We start from the raw sequence: 21,319 nt of genomic DNA on the forward strand, positions 1-21,319 counted from the left end.
ACGTGACAGCAGCACTGCTCTCAACATTTGTTTATCCATTTATTTTTACTTTATCCATGTAGGTAATAAATTAATAGCAGCTTCTTTTTTTTTTTTTTTTCTCACAAATATAAACTCCACAGTTATCACAGAGCATTTTTTGCCATTTGTTATTATATTATTTGTTATTTGTTATTATAAGTTCAACTACTAATGCTGAAAAGGAAAATGATGAGAACATAAATATTTCTCAGTTTTTCTAATCTGCTTTAGGAGATCCATAAACCTTTTCCATAAATCTAGCTAAGTCCTTGTGTGCAAGCTTTTTATACAGCAAAAGGAAAATGGAAATTTTTTAAAAAAAATTTTAATCTCATAAAATTTAACAGAGAAATTAAGCATTGATATCTAGTGTCTGAAATTCCTTTAAAGTTACATTTTCAAAATGGCTAAATTTCAGGTTTAATATTTATTTCAAGGATGGAAAAATATTATTTTGGCAGAAAACCTGTTGTTAAGACAAATATAAATTGGACACATGCACAAAAAAGACCGCAGGCCTGGGTAGTGCATACGAGGCAAATGTTAGCAGCAGACAGGAAAAGAGCAGCTGTGCACCATTCTTGGACACAAAGTCCTCAGGAGTCACGAGGTTAGCACAGGATCCTTTTTTTTTATGCCTGGTTTTGCTGACTACAGAGTCACTTAGTCAACTATAATAATCAGAATAAAAGTCGTCTCCTAAAGTTAGATTAGTTTTATGCTACTCTATGGCAAGGAAAAGCAAGTCAAATCTCTCAGAATTGTATCTAGAAGAAAATAAAGATCAGATATATGAAAATGCCCTTGCTGAGATCCAGTCCTTTGAGCTGCTTCTTGGAACCACCCTAAGGTATGCTTCTTTCTAATAATATTATACTCTTCATGTTGGATGTGTTCCATCCTATAGCTGTTCTTTCAGTCAGCACAATATATTAGAAACTTTGTTTTCTGGATTATGAAGCCTACAGGAGAGCTGAGTTTAATTTCAATGTAATTGGCCCTAAATGTAAAAATACAAACCAAGGTCACCTATTCTGCTCTTTCTTTTCACCAGGACAAAATCTGTTTCTGATGGCTGGCTGCAGATTTGTGAAAAAAGAAAGTGATCTTAAAAATGAAAACAAGGGGAAATTTTCTCTTTTGTGCAGCAGTGTTTTTAGTTTAAAGTTAACAGCAACATTTTTAAAGAATTAACTGCTTCTTATTCTTAAATTTTTAAGAAATGCAACTTTTGTTTTAATCACCAAGGAGACAACTACTTAAGGTTTTACTGTTGATATTTTTAAATATCTAAGTATTTAAAATTTTTTGTCATTTGTAGCTTACGAAAACTGTCTAATGGTAAAAGTGCAACCAAAAAAATTCCTCTGCATATTTGTTCTTAAAAACAGCAATACATATAAGATTGCAATTTAATTTGTCTAGGTATATTGTCAGTATTTTTAGAAGAGTTTTAAAAATAGCCTGGTACCATAAGCGTCAGGTTGCAGTAACGATCAGGCTAAAAAAAGAAAATTAAATTTACCCTGAAAAATGTGTCAGTCTATAACTTCAGTATTTTGGTGATGGGAAGAAAAAGGAATGTGGGAAGATTGTTATTGCATTTGAGTGATTTTTTGAAGGAAATACAAGTGGTAGGATTTTTCCTTTTTTTTTTTTTTTCTTTCATCAGGTACTTTGTAACTACTTGTCAACATTTGCAATAGTCCTTGCTGATTTAGTAGGTGTCATCAATAAATTTATCTGAATCAACACTGAATATGATAAAGGCACAAGCATAGACAAGATGTGCACCTTCTTCAGTGCCATTTATTAACTCATGTACAGGTGTAGTTGTAGCAGGGCAAGAGAGATGATGAGCTCATTAACAGTAACTGGAAGGATGCCAAATGCAATTGTAGACCTTGATGCATTCACATTTGTCAAATGCTGTCAGCTCCTTACTGGAAAAAGTAGCTACACATCACCTTAAGTTTTACATATCTGGCCTATTTCTTTACACGAAAACCGCTTGTGTGCAGAAAGATAACTTTGCCCCGAAAGCAGGTGCATCCTGTCTCCTGAGCATGCAAAACCCAAGGATTACTTAATCCCTAGCCACAGAGTGTAAAATTTAAATAGAAAATAGGTTATTGCTCCTTCACTGACACACGAAGCTTTGCGGTACAAAGCACTTGGAAACATTATGTCAGTTTCTAGTGAACACACAGCAAAGCCACTGCGCGTAAAGGTGCACTTTTTTGTTTTGGCTTGTTTTTGTTCTATTTTTACCCCGACCCCCAAGTTTCTATCACGTAAAGAATGGAAGGAATGAAGTCAGTGACATAACCTGAATGCAGAAAACCCCCGCGGATTCTCCGCCTCTGGGGTCGGTGCCTCCCTGCCGGGACGGGCACGGCCCGCGTGTGCGGCTGAATCAAAGCAAGCAAACAAACAAACAAACAAACAAAATAATAATAACAACAACAACAACAACAACAACAATAATAATAATAATAATAATAATAATAATAATAATAATAATAATAATAATAATAATAATAGTAGTAGTAGTAGTAGTAGCAGTAGAAGAAGACCACACCATGAAACAAACCAGAACTAGGTCAGAACTAGCTCAGTGGGAAAGGCCGTGTCGAACCCTATAAGCCTTCAGGCCGTCCGTGCAGCGCGGCGCACCGGGGCGGGCAGCTGCTCCGGCCAGGACAAGGGGCCGCATTCTGCGCGTCCCTTTTGCCACAGTGCGATGAGCGGGCCGCAGCGGCTGCCGCCGGCCAAACACAGCTGCCCGTGGTCTCTGCCGGACACCAGCGCCCGGAGATGCCGTGGGGACGGAGGGGCTTTGCCGGGCTCCCCGGGCGTCCCCGGCCCAGCCCTGAGCCTGACAAGGGCAGCAGAGCACCGCCGAGCTGGTGCGAACCCGAGGGGCGCGGCCCGGCGCGACCTGCGCCCCCTCACCTGGCCCTGGCCCTGGGAGGGACCCGCCGCCCCGTGCCCCAGGAAAACCCTCCCCGCCGGCCCCCGCCTGGCTCCGACGCCGCTCCTCCCTCGGCGCCTCCCGCAGCGGCGCGGCCGCCGGGTCCCTCCCATCCAAGATGGCGGAGAGCCTCCCGGAGCATGATCGGATCCTGCAGGAGATCGAGAGCACCGACACGGCCTGCGTGGGACCCACCCTGAGGTGTGGGGCGCGGGGACCGCGGCGCCGCCAGCGGACGGAGCTCCCCTGCCCTGCCCGCCCGCCGGCCCGGGGAGCCGCGGTGCGGCCGGGCCGCGCTTTCTGACAGCTGCTCCCCAGGGACGGCGCGGGGCCGCCCGCAGCGCCGCCGGCGGGAGCGGCCGCGCCGGCCGCGGAGGGAACGCGCAGCCCCCGCTGCCGCTTCCTGGGGGCTCGATCGCTGTCCCCTGTCCCGGGCGCTGCGGGGCGGGGGGAAGGGGCCGGTGCTGCGCCGTCAGGGAGCGGGGCTGTCACGCCTTGCCGGGGCGCTGACAGGGAAGCGGGGCCGAGCGGAGACGGCGGCCGTGGCCCTGCTCCGGGCTGGCCGCTCCCTGGCATTGTCTACCGGGGAAGCAGCCGGGCATGGCCCGGCTCCGGCGGGGCTGGCGTACGGCCTCGGGACGGGGCCGGCGCGGGTGGCCGGGCTTGGGGCGCCCGCCGTAACCGAGTGCCGGCCTTTGCTGCCCGCACTGGGACACGAGTCAGCTCCCTGGGTGTGCCGGTGCCCCCGGGTCTGTGCTGAAAACGGGGCCGAAACCGTATCGTGGGTGGGTGTTGCAGTGCTCCACTGTGCAACCTCTGATGATGCGGTCTGAAACCTACTACCCTGGTCAGTTTCCTTGGAAATGTGACTGTGTTTCTGGTACGGCATGACTTCAATGGTTTAGTTTTCTGTCTTTTTCCTCCAGTTCCGCATACTGACAAACGGCTTAGCCTGGATGTTAAAGAAAAGGTTTTGCATAACCTTTCCTGTTAGAGGTGAACGTGGAAGTGCCTTTCACTTAGAGCGGGGGAGATAAGGGCAGGGCCTTATTGGGTTGTAGAAGAAACGCAGGGGAAAGAGGAGCTTCATCATGGGGCTATGCTGGTGCTTCCCCGATTAAAGATGTCTGAAAGATGTAAAAAAGCATAGGCACTAGACAGACTGGGGGGTGGGGGGGAGGGGAGAGAACTGTGAATATGAATGTTATTTCTTTGAGAAGATACAGTGAGCTTGTGTGCAGAAAACTGGAAAAGGCAGTTTGTGTGGCAGCATGCTGCAAAGCAACAAGCAAGGTGCTGCTGGCTTTTCCTGCAGTGGGAATGGTGCCTGCAGGAGAGTGTGGACAGGGCTGGGAAAGGGTGAGCGTGAACTACATCGATGAGGAACCCAGTCTTGAGAACTGGTGGAAGAGAATTTTCTGTTGCATGCCAGATGGGTCATTTTGCACATCACAGCAGTTGATTTTGTGCCTACAGTGGATCCTCCAAAGCTGTGTGAGAGGTGGCAGTCTGGGCATTTGTGTGAGGCTGGGGCTAATCAATCCTGAGAGCCCCAGGGAGTGTGCTGGGGCCGCCTAGACATCACAGATGAACTGCTTGCTGGCTCAGTCTGGAGGTCTTGGAGGTCAGCTTGGAGCAAACTGCACTCTGATGTCCCCTCATGTTCCTTAAACACAGCTGCTGTTGGGAATACAGTGTGGAGATGCTGAAGCTGAGCACCACAAGGTGCCTCACCTGTGATAGTCTGTGAGCTTAGGCTGAGAGAAAGTAACTGGGATGCTTTCAGACTTGAGTTGTCCCTGGAGGCAGTTTCACCATGTTTCACTTAACAAGCCCAGGCAGGTTGAAGCTGATGCCTGCAAAAAAATACAACAAAATATTAAATATAATTGCAGTTTCACCACCATCTTCAGTATAAGGCTTGTATCAGAGTAACCTGTAGAAAGGACAAACAGAATATTAGGCTATGCAGCAGCAGAAGGTATCCACAGATGTGGATGGGGAAGGGACTATATGAACCTTTTATCCATATTAAATATTTAAATTGTGTTGATGTTTTTATAAAGAGTAAAATTTAATTTCTTATTTTTTTGCATGTTCCTGTCCTATCACTGACTTTCCAGTAAGGGAATTTTGCATTGCTACCTTTCCCTAAAAATACCTTAGTATTTTTAGGGAAAAACTTCATGTTGGTCTGATTTGACCTCTAGTGTTCAATTACAAATAAAAAAAAGTGAGGTGAAAACACCTGGCTGAGTGTTTTGAAAGAAGTCCAGTGAACACCACAGAAATATGCTTCTACTCCCTAAGAGCAGCAGTGTTTAACATCAAAACTTGAGCTGTCTGCTCAGCTCTGTTACAATTTCTGAATTGCTGTGTGAAACTGAAAAATCTGAAATCTCCCATCAAATTACAAGATCTATTTCAATGAAAGAAGCATAAGTGTAAAATGGAGCATTATTTTCTGCATGAGATCTAGGTTTTGCTTGCTAAACAATATAAATCAAAGAAATGAGTTGAGTAATTCTATGTCCAGTTGCATAAGGCTACAACATGAAGTGATCCATTGATTTCCAGTCACAGAAGCTATTGAAGCCAGTTGTCTCACGTAATGACTGAGATTACATTAATTTCATTATGTGAAATGGAATATTTTTTAGTCTCTGGTTTGTAATGCTGGTAATCATGCCACATGAGATAAAGTACCAACATACCTAATTAAATAGCAGAACAAAAGAAGGGACTTGAGGTGAATGGTTCAGATAAGTGGCATGAGGTAATATTAAATGCTGAATATTGTATGATGTGCAAGATCTGACTTATCCTTAATTGTTAATATCAAGATATTAATGTTTTCCTAGGGCATCCATGCTTCACAAAGGAAGTGTACTTTTTTTCTTGTGGGCCTTATGTAGATTTCAAGGAAACACGTTTTTGCTCCCGTTTTTCTTTAGTGTTTTGCTTGCTGGTTGGTTATAGCTGTCCCTGCCAGGGTGCTGTTTCCTACCCTGCTACAAGAGTGGCAGCACTTGGTCTTATGATATAAAAAATAATAGCATTTATTGATATATAATGGTTTTGTGTATAATTTGCAGGTAAGGAACAACATACAGACTGATCCTGCAGGTGATTTTCTACTGCTGAGATCTACCCATAAAGAGGAATTTGAAATGCAGGTCCTTTATTGGAGGAATCAACACACAGATAGTGCAGTTGGGATTATTTACTGTTTAGAAGAGTTAGCTCCTAAAGAGTGCTCTGCATTTCAAGAAATTAAGACATTTTATTGGATTAAATAATTTTTTTTTTTAGATTTTAACTGGATAGATTTATTGATTTAAATTTGCTGCTATTTTACTTGCATCTCTACATCCAGTAGCACGTGCTGAATCATTATAAATGAGACTTAAGCCAACATGCTTTTCATTAAATAGGCAGACTATGTATATAGCAAGCTGGGATTAATTTTTTTTTTTTCATCAGACTCTGTGAAGCTTTTATCAGCATCTTTTTGGCTTTAATGGATAACAAAATGAGATTAATGACAAAACTTGTTAAAGGCTCATCACTCTCACCTTTTTATATAACATGTTAATATCATATAATTCATGTTGCATACGTACTTTTGAGCTTCTCTCAGAGAGAGCTATCACATTTCTAATCTTTAGAAAGGAAATGGAAGAAGACAAAAAAGAAAGGAAATTCCCATAATCCTGTCAATAACACCAACAGAAAAATCAGAAAGTGAATAACAAAAAACTTAAGGCCCTCACTGAACTCTGTCTTAACACTTCTTGAACAGTCAGTTGGACATGCTGTGGTAGCTAGTAAGACAAATTCTCCTCAGAAGAAAATAATTGACCTTATTTGATGATTAGTTTATGATTGGTTGAAAAAGGTCAAAGTGGAACTCAACGGAGTAGAAGTTGTTCTGTTAGTGCCCTGTGTACTATAGATACGAGAATCTTTGAGTCTTTAGTAATATGTAGTATTTCAAAACTTTTTTTTTTAAAAATAAATTAATTGACTCTTAAATTCTAGCTTGGCAATATATTTCATAAGCGTATGGTAGACTTTCTCTAAACACTTCATCTTGCGAGCTTTGTGTCGCTAAGTCTGCAGTGTTCTGTGATTCCCATACACAGCCTGTCAGGGAAGTACCTCCATGCCCACAATCTGTTGACTGAACAAAAATACAAAAGTAAAATTAAATATAAAAACTGTGGGGGATTTGATAATGGAAATTTTGTTGCTAAGGTGGGTTTGATAAGGAGGTGCTTTGTCTATTGATGTATCTGTAAGTGGAATGTGCTCTGTAGCTTTAACCCACAATCACAGCTTGGAAAGTGCTCCTCAGAAGTCAGTGTAAAAAATGCTTTTAATCAAATTCCCTCTTCCTGAAATCTGTCATCACCAAGCTGTTGCCTGGTAGATGTTAGAGCATCTTCTAGGTTGCTCTAAGTTGTGCTGGCCATGAAACTTCTTTGCAAAGTTGTGAGAGAGCCTCCTGTGAAGACATTTCGCTGTCCTGTTGTCTCTGGCTGCAGCAATCACACCCAGAAGCACCGTTCAGTTGATGCATTTCTGTTTGATGCTGCAGTATGCTGCAGTCACCTTCCACTGATCTAGGACTGCATTGCACTGGTAAAAGCAGCACTGAGCTGAGACTGCAAAGCAGAATCATTTCTGTGTAGTGCTGCATTTTTGTCATTTAGGTTAAACAGAGTTTGGAGGTCGGACGTCATAAATGAGTTTGGCTGAAGTGTTAGAACCAATTGATAGCTGTTCATTCTTAACTTCTGTCCTTGTGCTGCAGAAAAGCTAAAGGTAAAAGCTACATTTTGGTAAGGCAACATTAGAAAAATAAGACTATTTTGTCTTGTACTGAGCACGGTCTCTAAGAAAATTCAGAGTTAGAGTCTAATTCTGCTGCTTTTACCATGTTGTGGTACACTTGGCTACTTCAGGTGCTTTGCCCAGGCGGGGGTCTGCATTATGTATTTTGGAGATATTCTTGTATTCATTGAGGGGGCCTGTCCAAAGCAAAATGACCGAAGTGCCTAAATGTTATGTAACTTCATAACACTTCATACACTTTCAGTAAAAGTGTATATTACAGTTACCAGCAGGCATGATTTAGGTATGTGATTCTGTGTCTTCAGCACACCAGTTCATAAGTGGTAACATAGGCAGTATGAATGAAATCTCAAGATTTTACAGCACTAACACAATTGCAGGCAGGGAAATACTTTTTCTGCCTATGGTCTGTTGGGATTTGTGATGTGGTTATCCAATAACAAGATGTGGTTGCCTTCATTTTTCTCCTGTGGTCTTACTTGTCTGGTAGGATTGTCTAATGTAATTTTTCTGTGTTTTTATTTATTTTGGTTTTGGAGCATGAGCCAGCAATTATCATTTTTGTCTATAGCTTAGTCTTGTTTTAAATACAGAGCAGATGTAAGAGGACTCTGAGATCATCAGCCAGTGCTTTAGATCAGAATTTTAATGGTTTGATCATCTATTTTGATTTCAGATAGTATGATAATCTTTTACAGAACTGTAAGCTATTGGTTTGAAAATCAGTAGACCCTATTTTTATTATTGTTGTCTTCAATTTATTATTCAATTGTTTTCAGTTTGTATTCAGAATTGTTTGAGAATTGTATTCAGTTGTATTCAATTTATTATTGTCTTCAAGCCTTTCTCAATTTTCAAGTTAATGTGTTTCATTCCTGGTTCTGTTTCAAACAGAAGTTACAAAGTAGTCCCTAAGAACTGGAAATACCTTGTGTGATAGCTGTGGTCTCTTGGATCAGGTCTGTACTTTCATGTATATTATTGTGGTTTAGCCCCAGCCAGCAGCCAAGCTCACTTAGGTGCTCACTCATTCTCCTATCTGCAGCATGGGGGAGAGAATCAGAAGGATAGAGGCTGGAAAACTTGTGGGTTGGGATCAAAACAGTTTAATAAGGGAAGCACACACAAGCAAAGCAAGGAATGAATTCACTGCATCCCATGCACAGACAGGTGTTCAGCCATGTCCAGGACAGCAGGACCCCATCACAAGTAGTAGTTACTTTGGAAAACAGAATCACAGAATGAACTAGATTGAAAAGGACCTTTGAGATCATTGAGTCCAACCTATGACCTAACACCTCATCGACTAAACCATGGCACTAGGGTGCCACATCCAGTCTTTTGTTTAAGCACCTCCAGGGACAGTGACTCCACCACCTCCCTGGACAGACGATTCCAGTGCCCAGTCACTCTTTCAGTGAAGAATTTTTTCCTGATCTCTAACCTAAACTTCCCCTGGCACAGCTTAAGACTGTGTCCTCTCCTTCTGTCAGTTGTTGCCTGAGGGAGAGGAGACCAACCCCCACCTGGCTACAACCTCCTTTCAGGGAGTTGCAGAGAGTGATAAAGTCACCTTTGAGCCTCCTTTTCACCAGGCTAAACAACCCCAGTGCCCTCAGTCATTCCAAGCCCCTCACCAGCCTTGTTGCCCTCCTCTGGATGTGCTCAAGTGTCTCAATGTCCTTCCTTCTTAAACTGAGGGGCCCAGAATTGGACACAGCACTCCAGATGCACGCTCACCCTCACCAGTGCTGAGTACAGGGGAAGAATGACCTCCCAGGTCCTGCTGGCCACACCATTCCTGATCCAGGCCTGGATGCCTTTGGCCTTCTTGGCCCCCATGCCACAATGCTGGCTCATGTCCAGCGGGCTGTCACCAGTACCCCCAGGTCCCTTTCTGCCTGGGCACTGTCCAGCCACGCTGTCCCCAGCCTGTAGCACTGCAGGGGGTTGTTGTGGCAAAATGCCATCACTCCAAATGTCTCTTCACTTCCTCCTTGTTCCCCCACTTTATGTGCTGAGCATGATGCCATTGGGCCTAGAATAGCCCTTTGGTCACTTGGGGTCACCTGTCCTGGCTGTGTCTCCCCCCAGCCTCCTCACCAGTGTGGCAGCACGAAAAGGCCTTGGCTCTGTGTGAGCCCTGCCCAGCAATGACAGCATCTCTGTATTATCAGCCCTGTGTGCAGCACAAATCCAAAACACAGCCCCATACCAGCCACTGTGAAGAAAATTAACTCCACCTCAGTCCAAATCAGCACATATATCAGCTTATCTTTATTGTAATAGCTAACTTCTGTTTTGTAACTGGGTTGTTATGGAGTAAGGAGAGTGGCCTGCTCAGTGTGAACCAGTGTATCCTAAAATACTAGAGGATTGCTTGTAGTGTCAGTTGCAGATTTTGTTACTTGGTGCAGGATTTGATGGTATTCCAAGTATTTAAGTTGAAAGACAACAGTCAGATAAAGCAACTGTCTATGTGATGTATATTGCTATGAAGGGACAATATTTTTTTTTATTGCTAGTCCATTATATAGAGTCAAAAGGGCACAGACTGATTAATCTGGCATTCAGCAGCAGAACTGCCATTCTGATTTTTCTTTAGCCTGGTCAGATTTGCCATTGGTACCAAAAGTATTTTAGAAGAAATCACTAGAATTGCTGCAAGTTCCAACATATTATTTCTGAAGTTTTTTAAAGCCTAAAACTGTTTGCAGGTAATCATATCTGTACTGCATGTTTTTGTTTTTTTTATGAAAAAATCATAAGGTTCAATGCTGATTAAGTTTGTCATGAAGTATGTGTCTGCAAATCAGGTTATCTTGATCTTTTAACTGTTCACGCATCAGCTTCTGACTCAGTTCTTGCAGTAATTTCCAAACGGGCAACTGCCAAGTGAAGCTTTAACCTAGCTAGTAACCTGTGTGAATTGTTCTGAAATAGCTCTCTGCAATTTCACAAGCATTACCAAAGAGCTTGAAACTGTCCCAGTGTTTAGGAAACAAGTTTCAAAATACATTAATGCTTTTAAAATAGGGCAATCATCTGATACGTCATCATCAGAATAGTGTACTTACTAAATGTTTCATGCAGTTTGTGTCATTTAAATAAAGCCTTCTCTTCATATGAACAGCTTATGGTCGTGTACTCTTATATCAGTTAAACTCAGAGAAGCCAGTTCTTATTCCTGTCATCTCTTCATTGACTTGTTCCTCAAGATTATTTTATTCACTGTCTGCTGACCCAGATTTTGGACCTGCTATGTGCATAGGAGTGGATAATTTTACGTCCTTCACAAATGCCAGTCACATGGGTGCTTACTTCCTTGCGGATTTTTTTGGAAAGCCAGCTGTGTAGCCTGTGCCCCAGCTTGCTTTGTGTGTGACTGAACCATTGCTCTGAGTCTTTGCAATTTCTTCAATACAGACACCTACCTGAGGAGCCTTAGCATAAGTTAAATATAAGTCTGGTTTTGACTGGTAAGAGCTGGTGTATTTGCAAGTTTGGCATGCTGCATTTTATGTATTATACTACTAAAATGAGCTCATTCAAATTGAAGAGGATTTATATGTCTTTAAGATAATGCCAGAAAAGGATTTGCAAATAGGAAGCTATTTTTATGGGTTATAGCAAACTATTAAGTGCTAACTCATTCAAAAATACAGACCTAGCTTTTCATCAGCATCAAGTAATCACATGAGATTTTATCTTGCTGAAGGGCTTGCTGTGGCTAGTTGTAAAATCTAGCTGTGGCTAGTCTTTCTGGCTATTTTCCGGTGATGGTTGAAATGCCCAAACCTAATCCCTGTCACCACAGAGCTTGATATAACAATAACAGTTCAATTTGAGGTTCAGCTTGATGAATGCATCTCTTTCTCATCTTGTACATGTCTACTATGGAACTGTCTGTACTGACAAACTGGGTCCTGTGCAGGAAGGAGTTAATGATCTCTCCTGGAGCCTGGCTGAAGCTCTTCCCTCAACCTTTGCCAGTAATAGCAAACTAGTAGAGAACTTAATCACTGAAGGAGGTATTAAGAAGGAAGGAAACAGATTTTAGAGTGCATCAGCCTTGATGGAAAGACGTTGGATTGGACAGAGAAGACCTAAAATACACTGAGGATTTTTTTTTTATGTAGCATGAGAAAAATGTTCAGTTCTAATAGTGTGAGTGGGATTTTCACTGTGTCTCAGGGAAAGTAATTTGCCTGTAAAATTGAAGTAACTTGCAATTCTCCTGTGAATCAGAGTAATACAAAATTTATAAAGCATATACTGTCATATATGCTGGGGGATACTTTTGAGACATTTCAGCTTCAAAAGGAAATATTGAAACTATCAAGTTTTGGGACTTTCACAGTTCACACACTTCCTTAGACGCAGAGTGACTTTGAAGGATTTTTTTACCCCATTTTGTTCATGGAAGCAATGTTTTCTTACAAGTTTTGTTTTCAACATAAAAGTAACATAGTAGATAGTGGTTTTTACTGTATATTCGTTCTGGTGTGTTTCATAAACTTAGGAAGCTGCAAAGAAATGAAGAGATTTTCTTTGTTTATCAGGCAGGTAGAGAACTGGAGTTAGTCAGTCGCATCAACACTCTTAATGGCTTCCTAACTGAGACAAACACTGAGTTTCAGTTCAGCTTCTGAATTGAAAACAGGCTCTTTTTAGAAGTCATGTTTTATTTTCTTAAGTGATCCCAGGAGATATGCAAATAATATACAACACAGGCTGTTGTTTTACATGAATTAAATACATGATGGTTTTTTATGTATAGGCTTTGTGAGCTCATAAAGTTAACAAAAATGAACAATATAAAATCATTGTAAAATACATGCTTTGATTATATGTTTGCAGAGGAGTGTGATGCAGTGAAGAATTGTCTGGTTTAATCTGTGTTGAGTAGAATACATTCTTAATCTAATTGGTTTTGAAACTTTAATTACTACGGATTTTACTTTATCTGGAACTTCTTATATTTCTGAAATAATGCATTTACATATGTGTAGTGTTGATATTCAAAGTCTATTGAAATAAGTGACTTACACATTTCTGACATTAAATGTTCTGTTCTATTTCATATGTCTTGTGAAGAGACATATGAGATTGTTGAATTATGAAATTTGTTTTCTTCCAAAGCAATTGTGTGTATTTATCTTGAAGATTATGTCTCAAGTGCTCTAGATAAAGTTGACAGCTTGGCTAGAGGTTGTAATAGATGCCTAATTATTTCTGGTGTAATAGTAATCTCATCAAATATTTTAGAAGAACTTAGAAGCTCACAATTCAGTTTACAGATGAATCCATTGCTCCTAAAATATAGCAGTTTATGTAACAAACAGTCTCTGGAAATATTAAGGGAAGATAAAAACAGTGCTATATAGACTTCTGTTTCCTACTTTATATTCTATGGAATGACATAGGTTCCAACTACATCCACTTGTATCCATTTAGGTATATGAAACAGATGGCCAAACTTGGCACTTCATTCCGTGGCGATAGCCAGTACCAAAGCGAGCAAAGCTGCCGTTTCCTTTGCTGCCTTTTTATCTACTATTACAACATAAAGTTAAGAAAAAAAGTGGTAGCACCGCACTTGTTTTTCAGTTTCTTGCTTCATACATCAGTGAGTCGCACAAAGGCTTAGCAGGAAGAGGCATCTCCTTGGTCAGCAGTGTAAAAACAGGAAGGAGGAAGTCTATTGCAAATCTGGGTGTACTGATTATCAGTTCATGTTTCGCTGCAGAGGATGTCCATTAACAGCCATCAGAGTGATCCACAGCTTATCCAGCATGAACAATGACTGCTCTAGTGCCACTACTACAGAACAAGGACCCTGCTTATAGGAAGTAATGTTAACTAACAAACTGTACTCAGCCCTTTCCTGCTCATAGAAACAGGATACTATTAGTGAGAACAATTCACAGAAATTGCACATCCAGGAAAACCAGGCAAGCAAAGCATAACAGCTAAACTAAGATTAATAAAATCTTTTCTCTGAATAGGCAGTAGCTGTATTCTTTGTTGTTCTGGCATATAAATGTGAGCTTTTAAATAGAGTGATGAGATGCAATTATGAGTCAGAATGGCAGAACTGGAACATAGGTAGCATCTGGCACAGAAAGGCTGCTTAGGTTTTAAGAAATGTGCTTATTACCATAACTGCAATTGAATTACAGGAAACACCTGGATGTTATTTTATAAAGCTTTTTAGGGTGTATGCAGCCACCTATATGAAATTACTCCATGGAAAAATCCCTACAAAGTTTGCAGCTTGTGTAAACAGAAAATACCTTTGTATATTGTAGGACAAAGGAAGTTTCTGCAGTGTTTCCTGTGAAATTGCAGCTCAAATGGAGTGTGTGATACAGTATCATGGCTAGGGATGCCATGGTTATAGTCACAGTGTGACAGGGCTGCTTTAAGGGCAGAATCTTAATTTGTATTTTCAGTGTTTTATGCTTGCACTAAACTCCCACTAAACTCCATGCAAATTTGAATTGTAAATATTAATTTATTTTAAAATTTTATTTAATATAGCTCTGTGTTGCTGTTTCATTTTGGGATTTTTTTTTTCAAGGAAAGGAGAAATAAGGAGAGCATCTGGGGGGGTCACTTCTTGCAATGTGTGTATAGAAACTAGTTGAGAACATCTCTAGCATCAGGACAAAATTGGCATTGGTAGCAAGATATGAATTCTAAAAACATTATTATCCATAAGCACAGTTTCTTCATTTGAGAGTTGGTTTATTTGTGTGTGTGTTTTAAGTATTACTTTGAAAAATTGAATAAAAAGTGCATGTTTGGTTTTGGGGTTTTTTTTGTGCCTTTATTTAATTGATCAAAGTAATCAGTAATTTTTTTTCCCCTGTGGTGCTTAATTTGAAGCTCTACAGATTAATCTTTTTCTCTTGCTTCCGTTGAAGGTCAAAAGTTGCATGGTCAGACTTACATTCCATGTTAAACTCATACAGCTGTTGTACAGATACGTGTAATTCCTGTCATTGTCACAGCATTCATGGAGCTGTAACTGATTGGCACTTTCTGAGTGGTTATCAGTATCCTGAAAGGAATGTGTACACACAGTTTTTAATTGCTTCATATGTCTTGTGTAATCAGGAAATGAAAAACTTTGTGGCAATATAGGCAGGGGTGGGGAAACCTGCAATTCATCCTAGAAATGGGACAGAACAGGATGGATTGAGGGAGGTGTGAAAATAGTGGAAGGTGGCAAGTCATTAATAAGGAGTTTTGTTGTCCTGTAAAAAGATTGCTGTTTTTTTCTCTCTTTTCTGACATGTGTTTTGGCTATTTTAAAATACATGATCTCTTTTAAAAAAGCCTCTGCTGCTGCTAGAACCTGTTATTATAAATGATTACTAGAAGGAGAATTGTTCTCTCAAAAAGTTTACAATAATGCTTTATAAGCTCACATTTATCTTTTTTGAATATGGATTGCAATTAAAGGTTGAATCATTGCCCATTTAAAAGACCACACAAAACAATCCCTAAACCTTCAAGAAATAATATTTTTTTTAAAACTCCAATGGGATTTTTTAAGTATTATTTTTTTCTTTATCTAATTGACTGTCCTAGTAATGACTTTTAAGTGAGAGAGTTATCACCAACCAGGAATTCATATTATCTTCTGAATTACTATTTTCTTATGAAAGTATGGAGGTTTTATTTTTAATAAAATAAACTCTTCAAGTTCACTTCTTCGGCCTGAAGCCTGAGTTCCTGAGCAGTTGTTCTCTCCTTTGAAAAGTTACAGCTATTGCTATAGATATGAGAGAAAATTACTATAGTTCCCATTCTGATTATTCTTGAAATCTATTTTTCCATGCTAAAACAAGAAGATTACAGTAGAAGTTGTATTTAGGTCTGATTATTGTAATTTTCTAGTCTAGAGGCCATAGATGTGAAGATAGTCTGGACTTGAGGAGGAGAAAAAGCAAATTTGGGGTATTTGCTGAACTTCCAAAGAATTATTTTGGGCTCCTTTCCTTTTACACTTAATAGTCTATATGTACTTCCATTGTCTTCCCTTCCACTAGTCCAGTCAATGTATTAAATTAATTTCTGGGCTTATACAATTTTTCTTTTTCGCTTCCAACTTTTGATTTTCCTCCTCATTGGTGAAATTCTCATCCTCTTTTACTCCCACCTACACTCAGGCATTTAAGGACATATATCCTGATTGCATGCACAGAAATATTTGTATGAAATGATAGCAGAAATATATTTTTGAAGTGAGACTCTAACCTTTTGTGAAGACTTTTAGAATGCTCACTTAGAGTGATAATGTTTGTGTATGGAGTTGTCATTATGGAATAGACCAGATGGTTTCAGGATAAATTATTTTGAATATGAATTTTTTTGAAAGGTTGTGTGGAATTTTTGGCATGTCAAGTTTTATGATTTTTGACTGAATTTTAGTTCTCTGGAGATAAGCTTTTTTGCTTACTAAACTGTTGGTATTTTTGTACATAGAATGGTGCCCTCTGGTGCTTCAGTATATTTTTTCATGTAAACACAAAAAGTCATCAATAAAGCCTATTAAATACACGTTTTTCATATTGTGTTTCAGTTTTGAAAGTAAAAGTTTGAGGGAATTTTTTTTATGGTATAAAGTAAACTTATTCTATTGTCTTCAATTGGAAAATGGTTGCATATCTGAAAATCCTTCTTCATTATTTCTTGAGACCTGAATTCAAATCCGTTTATGCTTGTCATCTTGTCATTCTTCCTTCAGCCTACCTGGTAAGAAAGATCAAGGTAAAAATATCCCTAAAGCAATGAAATGTATCCAATGAACTCAGACATTCTTCTCTTTTAGATCAGTCTCTGTTTGCTCCTAGTTAATTTTTTCTCCTTTTTCAAGTACTTTCTACACTATCTTCTTTTTACTTAGACTGGCATTAATATGACTCATCCAGTTGTTGGAATGAGTAAAAAAAAAAAGTGTCTCAGCTTATATACAGGGAATATAGACAGATAAGCTGCTACACATTACCAGGAAAGTTGTTCAGCTATGCTTATGTTCATTGTAGGTTCCCTGTTTGCCCTGTCAATTAGGAAAGAAACCAGTACCTGTCTTATCACTGATTTGCTGTACTGGTGGCTAAGTAATCACTCAAATTAAAGTTCTCTCACTACAGATTGAATATTAGGGTGGTTACGTTGTATTGGTTTGGGGTTTTTGGGTGCCAAAATCAAATACAATCATCTGTCTCCAATATTAGTCATTTTCTCCTTTTTTTTTAATCCAGTCTGAAGACTCACTGCAAGAAAAAAAACTTTCTTGCCAAAGTTTCGTGGTATGAATCAACCACTAGTAGTCTATAGATTCCTATAGTTGTGCAGGTCAGAGGCTGAAAGCAGTTTTAAGAACAACTGATCATGTCTGTCAGTTTGACACAGTTCGAATTTGTGTTGTATTTCAGACTATCAGCATCCACTTCAGGGGCCATAAACCAGAAAGAGGATCCTTAGGGCTTTTCATTCACAGGTGTATAAATGTAAAGAAAAACTGAAAGAACTGTGTATTACACACATAGAAATTCCTTTTGTATCCTCGGCACATTTGCCTCTTTTTATGACCCTTCCAACTGCTGGATGTGAAGCAATTTATGGTGAGAGATTTTTAGGGTAGACATAATTGCATGTAAGTGATGTCTCCTGAAGAAATGGAGCTAGAAGGGTTACTGCTTCCTCACTTGCTTTCCAACAGAACTCTGTGTGTGTTGTTAATTCAGTTAATTTTCTCTTGTAATTTTAAAGAATTACTTCTGGGATAGTTTTAGGATTTCATGTCTCTTCAAGATACTACAGTATTGATGATTTGTCTGCCTGATAATTTAGCTGTCAAAAGTGGAGAATTGTTATCAGCATCTCTTGCAGTGTCATTATCTGTTGAAATGTACACTTTCAGATCATTATTAAGCGGTAGCAATTACTTTATTTAGGTAGGTATAGGTAATATTTGAAATAAGTGTACATAAGGAAAATGAGCTTCAGTATCAGAAATAAACTGTGATGTGTGATGCTCCCTAACAGGTAGGTCCAGGTGTGTATTGTCTCAGTTGTCTTTTCAGATTTGAGAAAAAGCCTAATTTCTGGCCAAAGATGCCCTGGCTCTCTAGTGTACACTTACATTTTCTAAGAAGCTGGTGTTTTAGGCCAGATGTTGTTCTAAAGCCCCTGAAACTGTGTGTAAAGTGTCCTCACAGGACAGTGTCCTGAGGGAGTCAATAAACCTGTTTATTCATCTTCTCACCTAGATGAGAAATTCGTGATAGAAAGTGTGAATTTCTTTTAAATATTCTGTTTATTTCTGTAAAGGCAAGCAGTTCTGTCTCAGGGTTTTTTTCACTCGTGCACTGAGGAGTGTTGATTTGTTGTTCCCACAAGATGGAGCTGTTTACATATTAACATTGAATTTATACTACTAATGCATCTTAGGGAGATCTGTCAAAATACTGGTTTAAATCACAAGTCATGATTTTATTAATATCCTTGCAGAAAAGGGTACAATGTACAACACATAATAGTAATTATTATTTTAAGAAGGTAGGGTAATCTTGTGCTCAAGGTATTGGGAGGTACACAGTATTGCTTTCTTCCCCCTTACTTTGAACATTTTTTTCCTGTATTATTTTCAATTAAACATTGTGATAACATCACTGAGATTAAAAGCCCGTACTTTATTATAATTAAAGCATAAATGACCGTAATATTGAGAAAAACATAATCAATACAGCTTTTTATAACAGTGAAAACTGTATTGCCTACGCTACATTGCATGTACTTCGAGAACTTCTGGCTGTGTTTTCTGGAATTTTTTGATAACATTTTAAAGATAAATCATCTGATTGCTGAGAATTTCCTTTTGTCAGTTTTTTAAGAGCATGTCTGAAAGTGTTGGCACAGATATGAAATGGATAAAAAGTTATCAAGGACAGCTGTTAGATACCCCCAAATCATCTGTCAATAACTAAGTCAAAAAACACAGTACATTGCTACCATCAAAGGAAGTTTGGTGGTACAAACTCAAGTATGGAGTTCCTCTTGTACCATCTTTTTGCTGTCTCATTCTTGTTTTAGTTATATTTTCTTTACTGAGTTTTACTGCTTACATGACACAATTGACAGTTTGAGTGCATGGTGATAGATACAAGTCCTCTATCTTTGTGATAATGATGCTCCTTTCTCACCTCACTTCTATTTGAGAACACTGGAAGGAGACCTAAACTTGGAGGCTTCTTCTACCCTTAAACAAAAAGGCTAAAAAAAGCAGTAATAAATTGAACTTTTTTTTCTGTATGTGTGGGTCTTTTTGGTTTGTTTTCGTGTATGTGGTTGTTTGTTATGTTTTTTGTTTGGTTGGGGTTTTTTTTCTGTGTGTGTTTTTGGGGTTTTTTTGTGTTTGTTTTTTTTTTTGTTTGTTTTGTTTTGTTTTCTTTAGCATGCAGTGCAGTATAGGTGATGAGGAGGCTTATGCTTGCCAGACATCTGTGAAGGCAGATTTTTGATGCATAAGTAGTTTTTTTAGTTACTGGTTTAAAACCACGACATCCTCTTAATCTTTTTTTCTTTTCCAAGAACTCTGAGGACAGTTGGATGTCCCTCTGTGTCCACCCTGTGGCTTCCAGCATCTCTGACTTTTTCCTTAATGGAGCAGCACTCATGTAACCGTACTGTGTATTTTGGAGTGATGCCACATCAGTCATTGAAACTTTTTCCTCATCCCATCTCCATTTCTGTACAGGTGACAGTGCAGTGGTCCACATGCTTGCTCCTGTGTCTTATGCAGAACATCAGGCTGCCTAATGAGGCCTCACTCAATCCCCACTGTCTCTTGCACCTTTCTTTCCTTGCAGTCCAGGATGCTGCTTCTCCCTCTGGCCAGAACTGGCTTCTGCATGTGGGCATTTCCCTCTGGTGATGCAGGTCACTTATGTCCGTCCACCACAGCCTTTTAAAGCTCAGTCATCCTGGGCAACCTTGAGGGAGCTCTTTCAGACAGCCTGACAGGAGCCTCAGGATGAGAGACTTATGGGCACACATTTGCTCCTTCCAGCTGTCATTTCAAACTGTGGTTGTAGAAATGGTGAGGGGTGAAACACTTCATGGGTCAACAATCTTATTTTTGCCCTGCTACACTTTGGAGGAAAGAACCTGCTTTCAGTACCATAGCCTTATTTTCATATCATAAGCAAAAGGGGGTATTCTTGGAAAATGGTATTCAATAGATTTTTCCTCTGAAAAAGTATCTATAACAAGCGGAATAGAAAGAATTAGCTTTCTTCCTTCACCATCTAGGACAGTATATTGCCTCTGTTCTGTCATTTAAGTTCAGTTGCTTCTCCGAATATGTTTCACACTGTCAAAAGAAACTCAAAAAGTATAAGCAATCTAATTACAAGAGTCTTTTCTGCATCCTTTTCTGCATTGGAAAGGTCATGTTCCTGTCAGACACTCAGCTGTAGGTTTGTTGTGCTGCTGATGAGTTCAGCAAAGCCCAGATGTCTGGTTAGAAAAGAAAACCTTGAAGAATATGGGAAATCACATTCTCCAAGAAGACTGGGAGGGAAGTCATTTCTTGCCACTCAAGAGTTTCAGGGGTTTTGACTCATGGTTGCCTGAATCTTGAACTTATGACTACTTCTGCAAGTAACACTGAAACGCTTGGAATTTCAGCCATTTCTTTTCCTCATGTTAACATTTTTAAATTTTTAGTTTTTTCTAAATCAGCTTCTCCTTATAAATATCTGGAGAAAACTTCATAATTGTGAAAGGAAATTACTGCTTAAAAAAGCAATTTAAAGATTTTTGATCACTTTTTTTTTTAATACTTATTTTTTAATACTTGTAGCACAAATATGTTTGTATCTGTATCATTAAATCATCCTCGTATTACTGCTCTCATTCTGTGTGAAAAGCTACTTCAAGACTACCAGTCTTTGCTGTTGTTGCTATATCAAATTGTTAATCAGTTTTTTGGGACTGCCTGTACCTTGCCTTTATTGGGAGACTCAATACCTTTGGTTTTGGTACATTTCTGTGTAAAACCTCTTCTCTTGCTTACTCTGCCAAAGTCTAAAGCTTTAAATTGTCCTGTGCCTCCTTTGCCCTTTCTCATGCTTGAGCATTTTTCCATGATTTCCATTTCTGATGCTGCTTAACAAACTACACCAGTAATTTCTCCCAGGTCATGTTTCCCACTGGAGTTTTCTAAGTGAACTATTCAAGAATTAGTAAAATAAGCCAGAAGACCTGATGCTAGCCCTTCCTGACAGGTGCTGTGGAGGAGGTAGGCTTAGGTGTGCACATGTCATGGTTTTGCTCTGGGAGCCGTCGGGCCTGGGCGGGCAGGGACGGAGCCTTGGGAATTGCCTTTGCCAGGGGTCCGGCTGCTGCCGCACAATGCGCCGGTCATTCTGGCTGGAGTCATCCGACCCT

At 39.8% G+C, this 21,319-nt stretch overlaps 1 protein-coding gene across 14 annotated transcripts in view; it reads left to right on the top strand.

Moving 5' to 3' along the window:
- Positions 1 to 604: 604 nt before the first annotated feature.
- Positions 605 to 21,319, top strand: part of EXOC6 (exocyst complex component 6) — an 89,045-nt gene continuing 68,330 nt past the window's right edge. For 6 of the 14 annotated variants that reach the window (XM_086899038.1, XM_086899031.1, XM_086899034.1 and 3 more), the window contains exon 1: positions 674 to 871. In XM_086899038.1, the coding sequence (XP_086755164.1) occupies positions 750 to 871 (122 nt within the window). In that variant the 5' untranslated portion in view covers positions 674 to 749. Of the gene's footprint in view, positions 872 to 2,386; positions 3,197 to 21,319 lie in introns of those variants that run through there. The other 8 variants (XM_086899037.1, XM_086899043.1, XM_086899036.1 and 5 more) reach the window with 5 other exon arrangements.

Source organism: Cyanistes caeruleus, chromosome 8 (assembly GCF_971803275.1).
Source record: "Cyanistes caeruleus chromosome 8, bCyaCae1.hap1.1, whole genome shotgun sequence".
In the NCBI taxonomy this organism is placed as follows: domain Eukaryota; kingdom Metazoa; phylum Chordata; class Aves; order Passeriformes; family Paridae; genus Cyanistes; species Cyanistes caeruleus.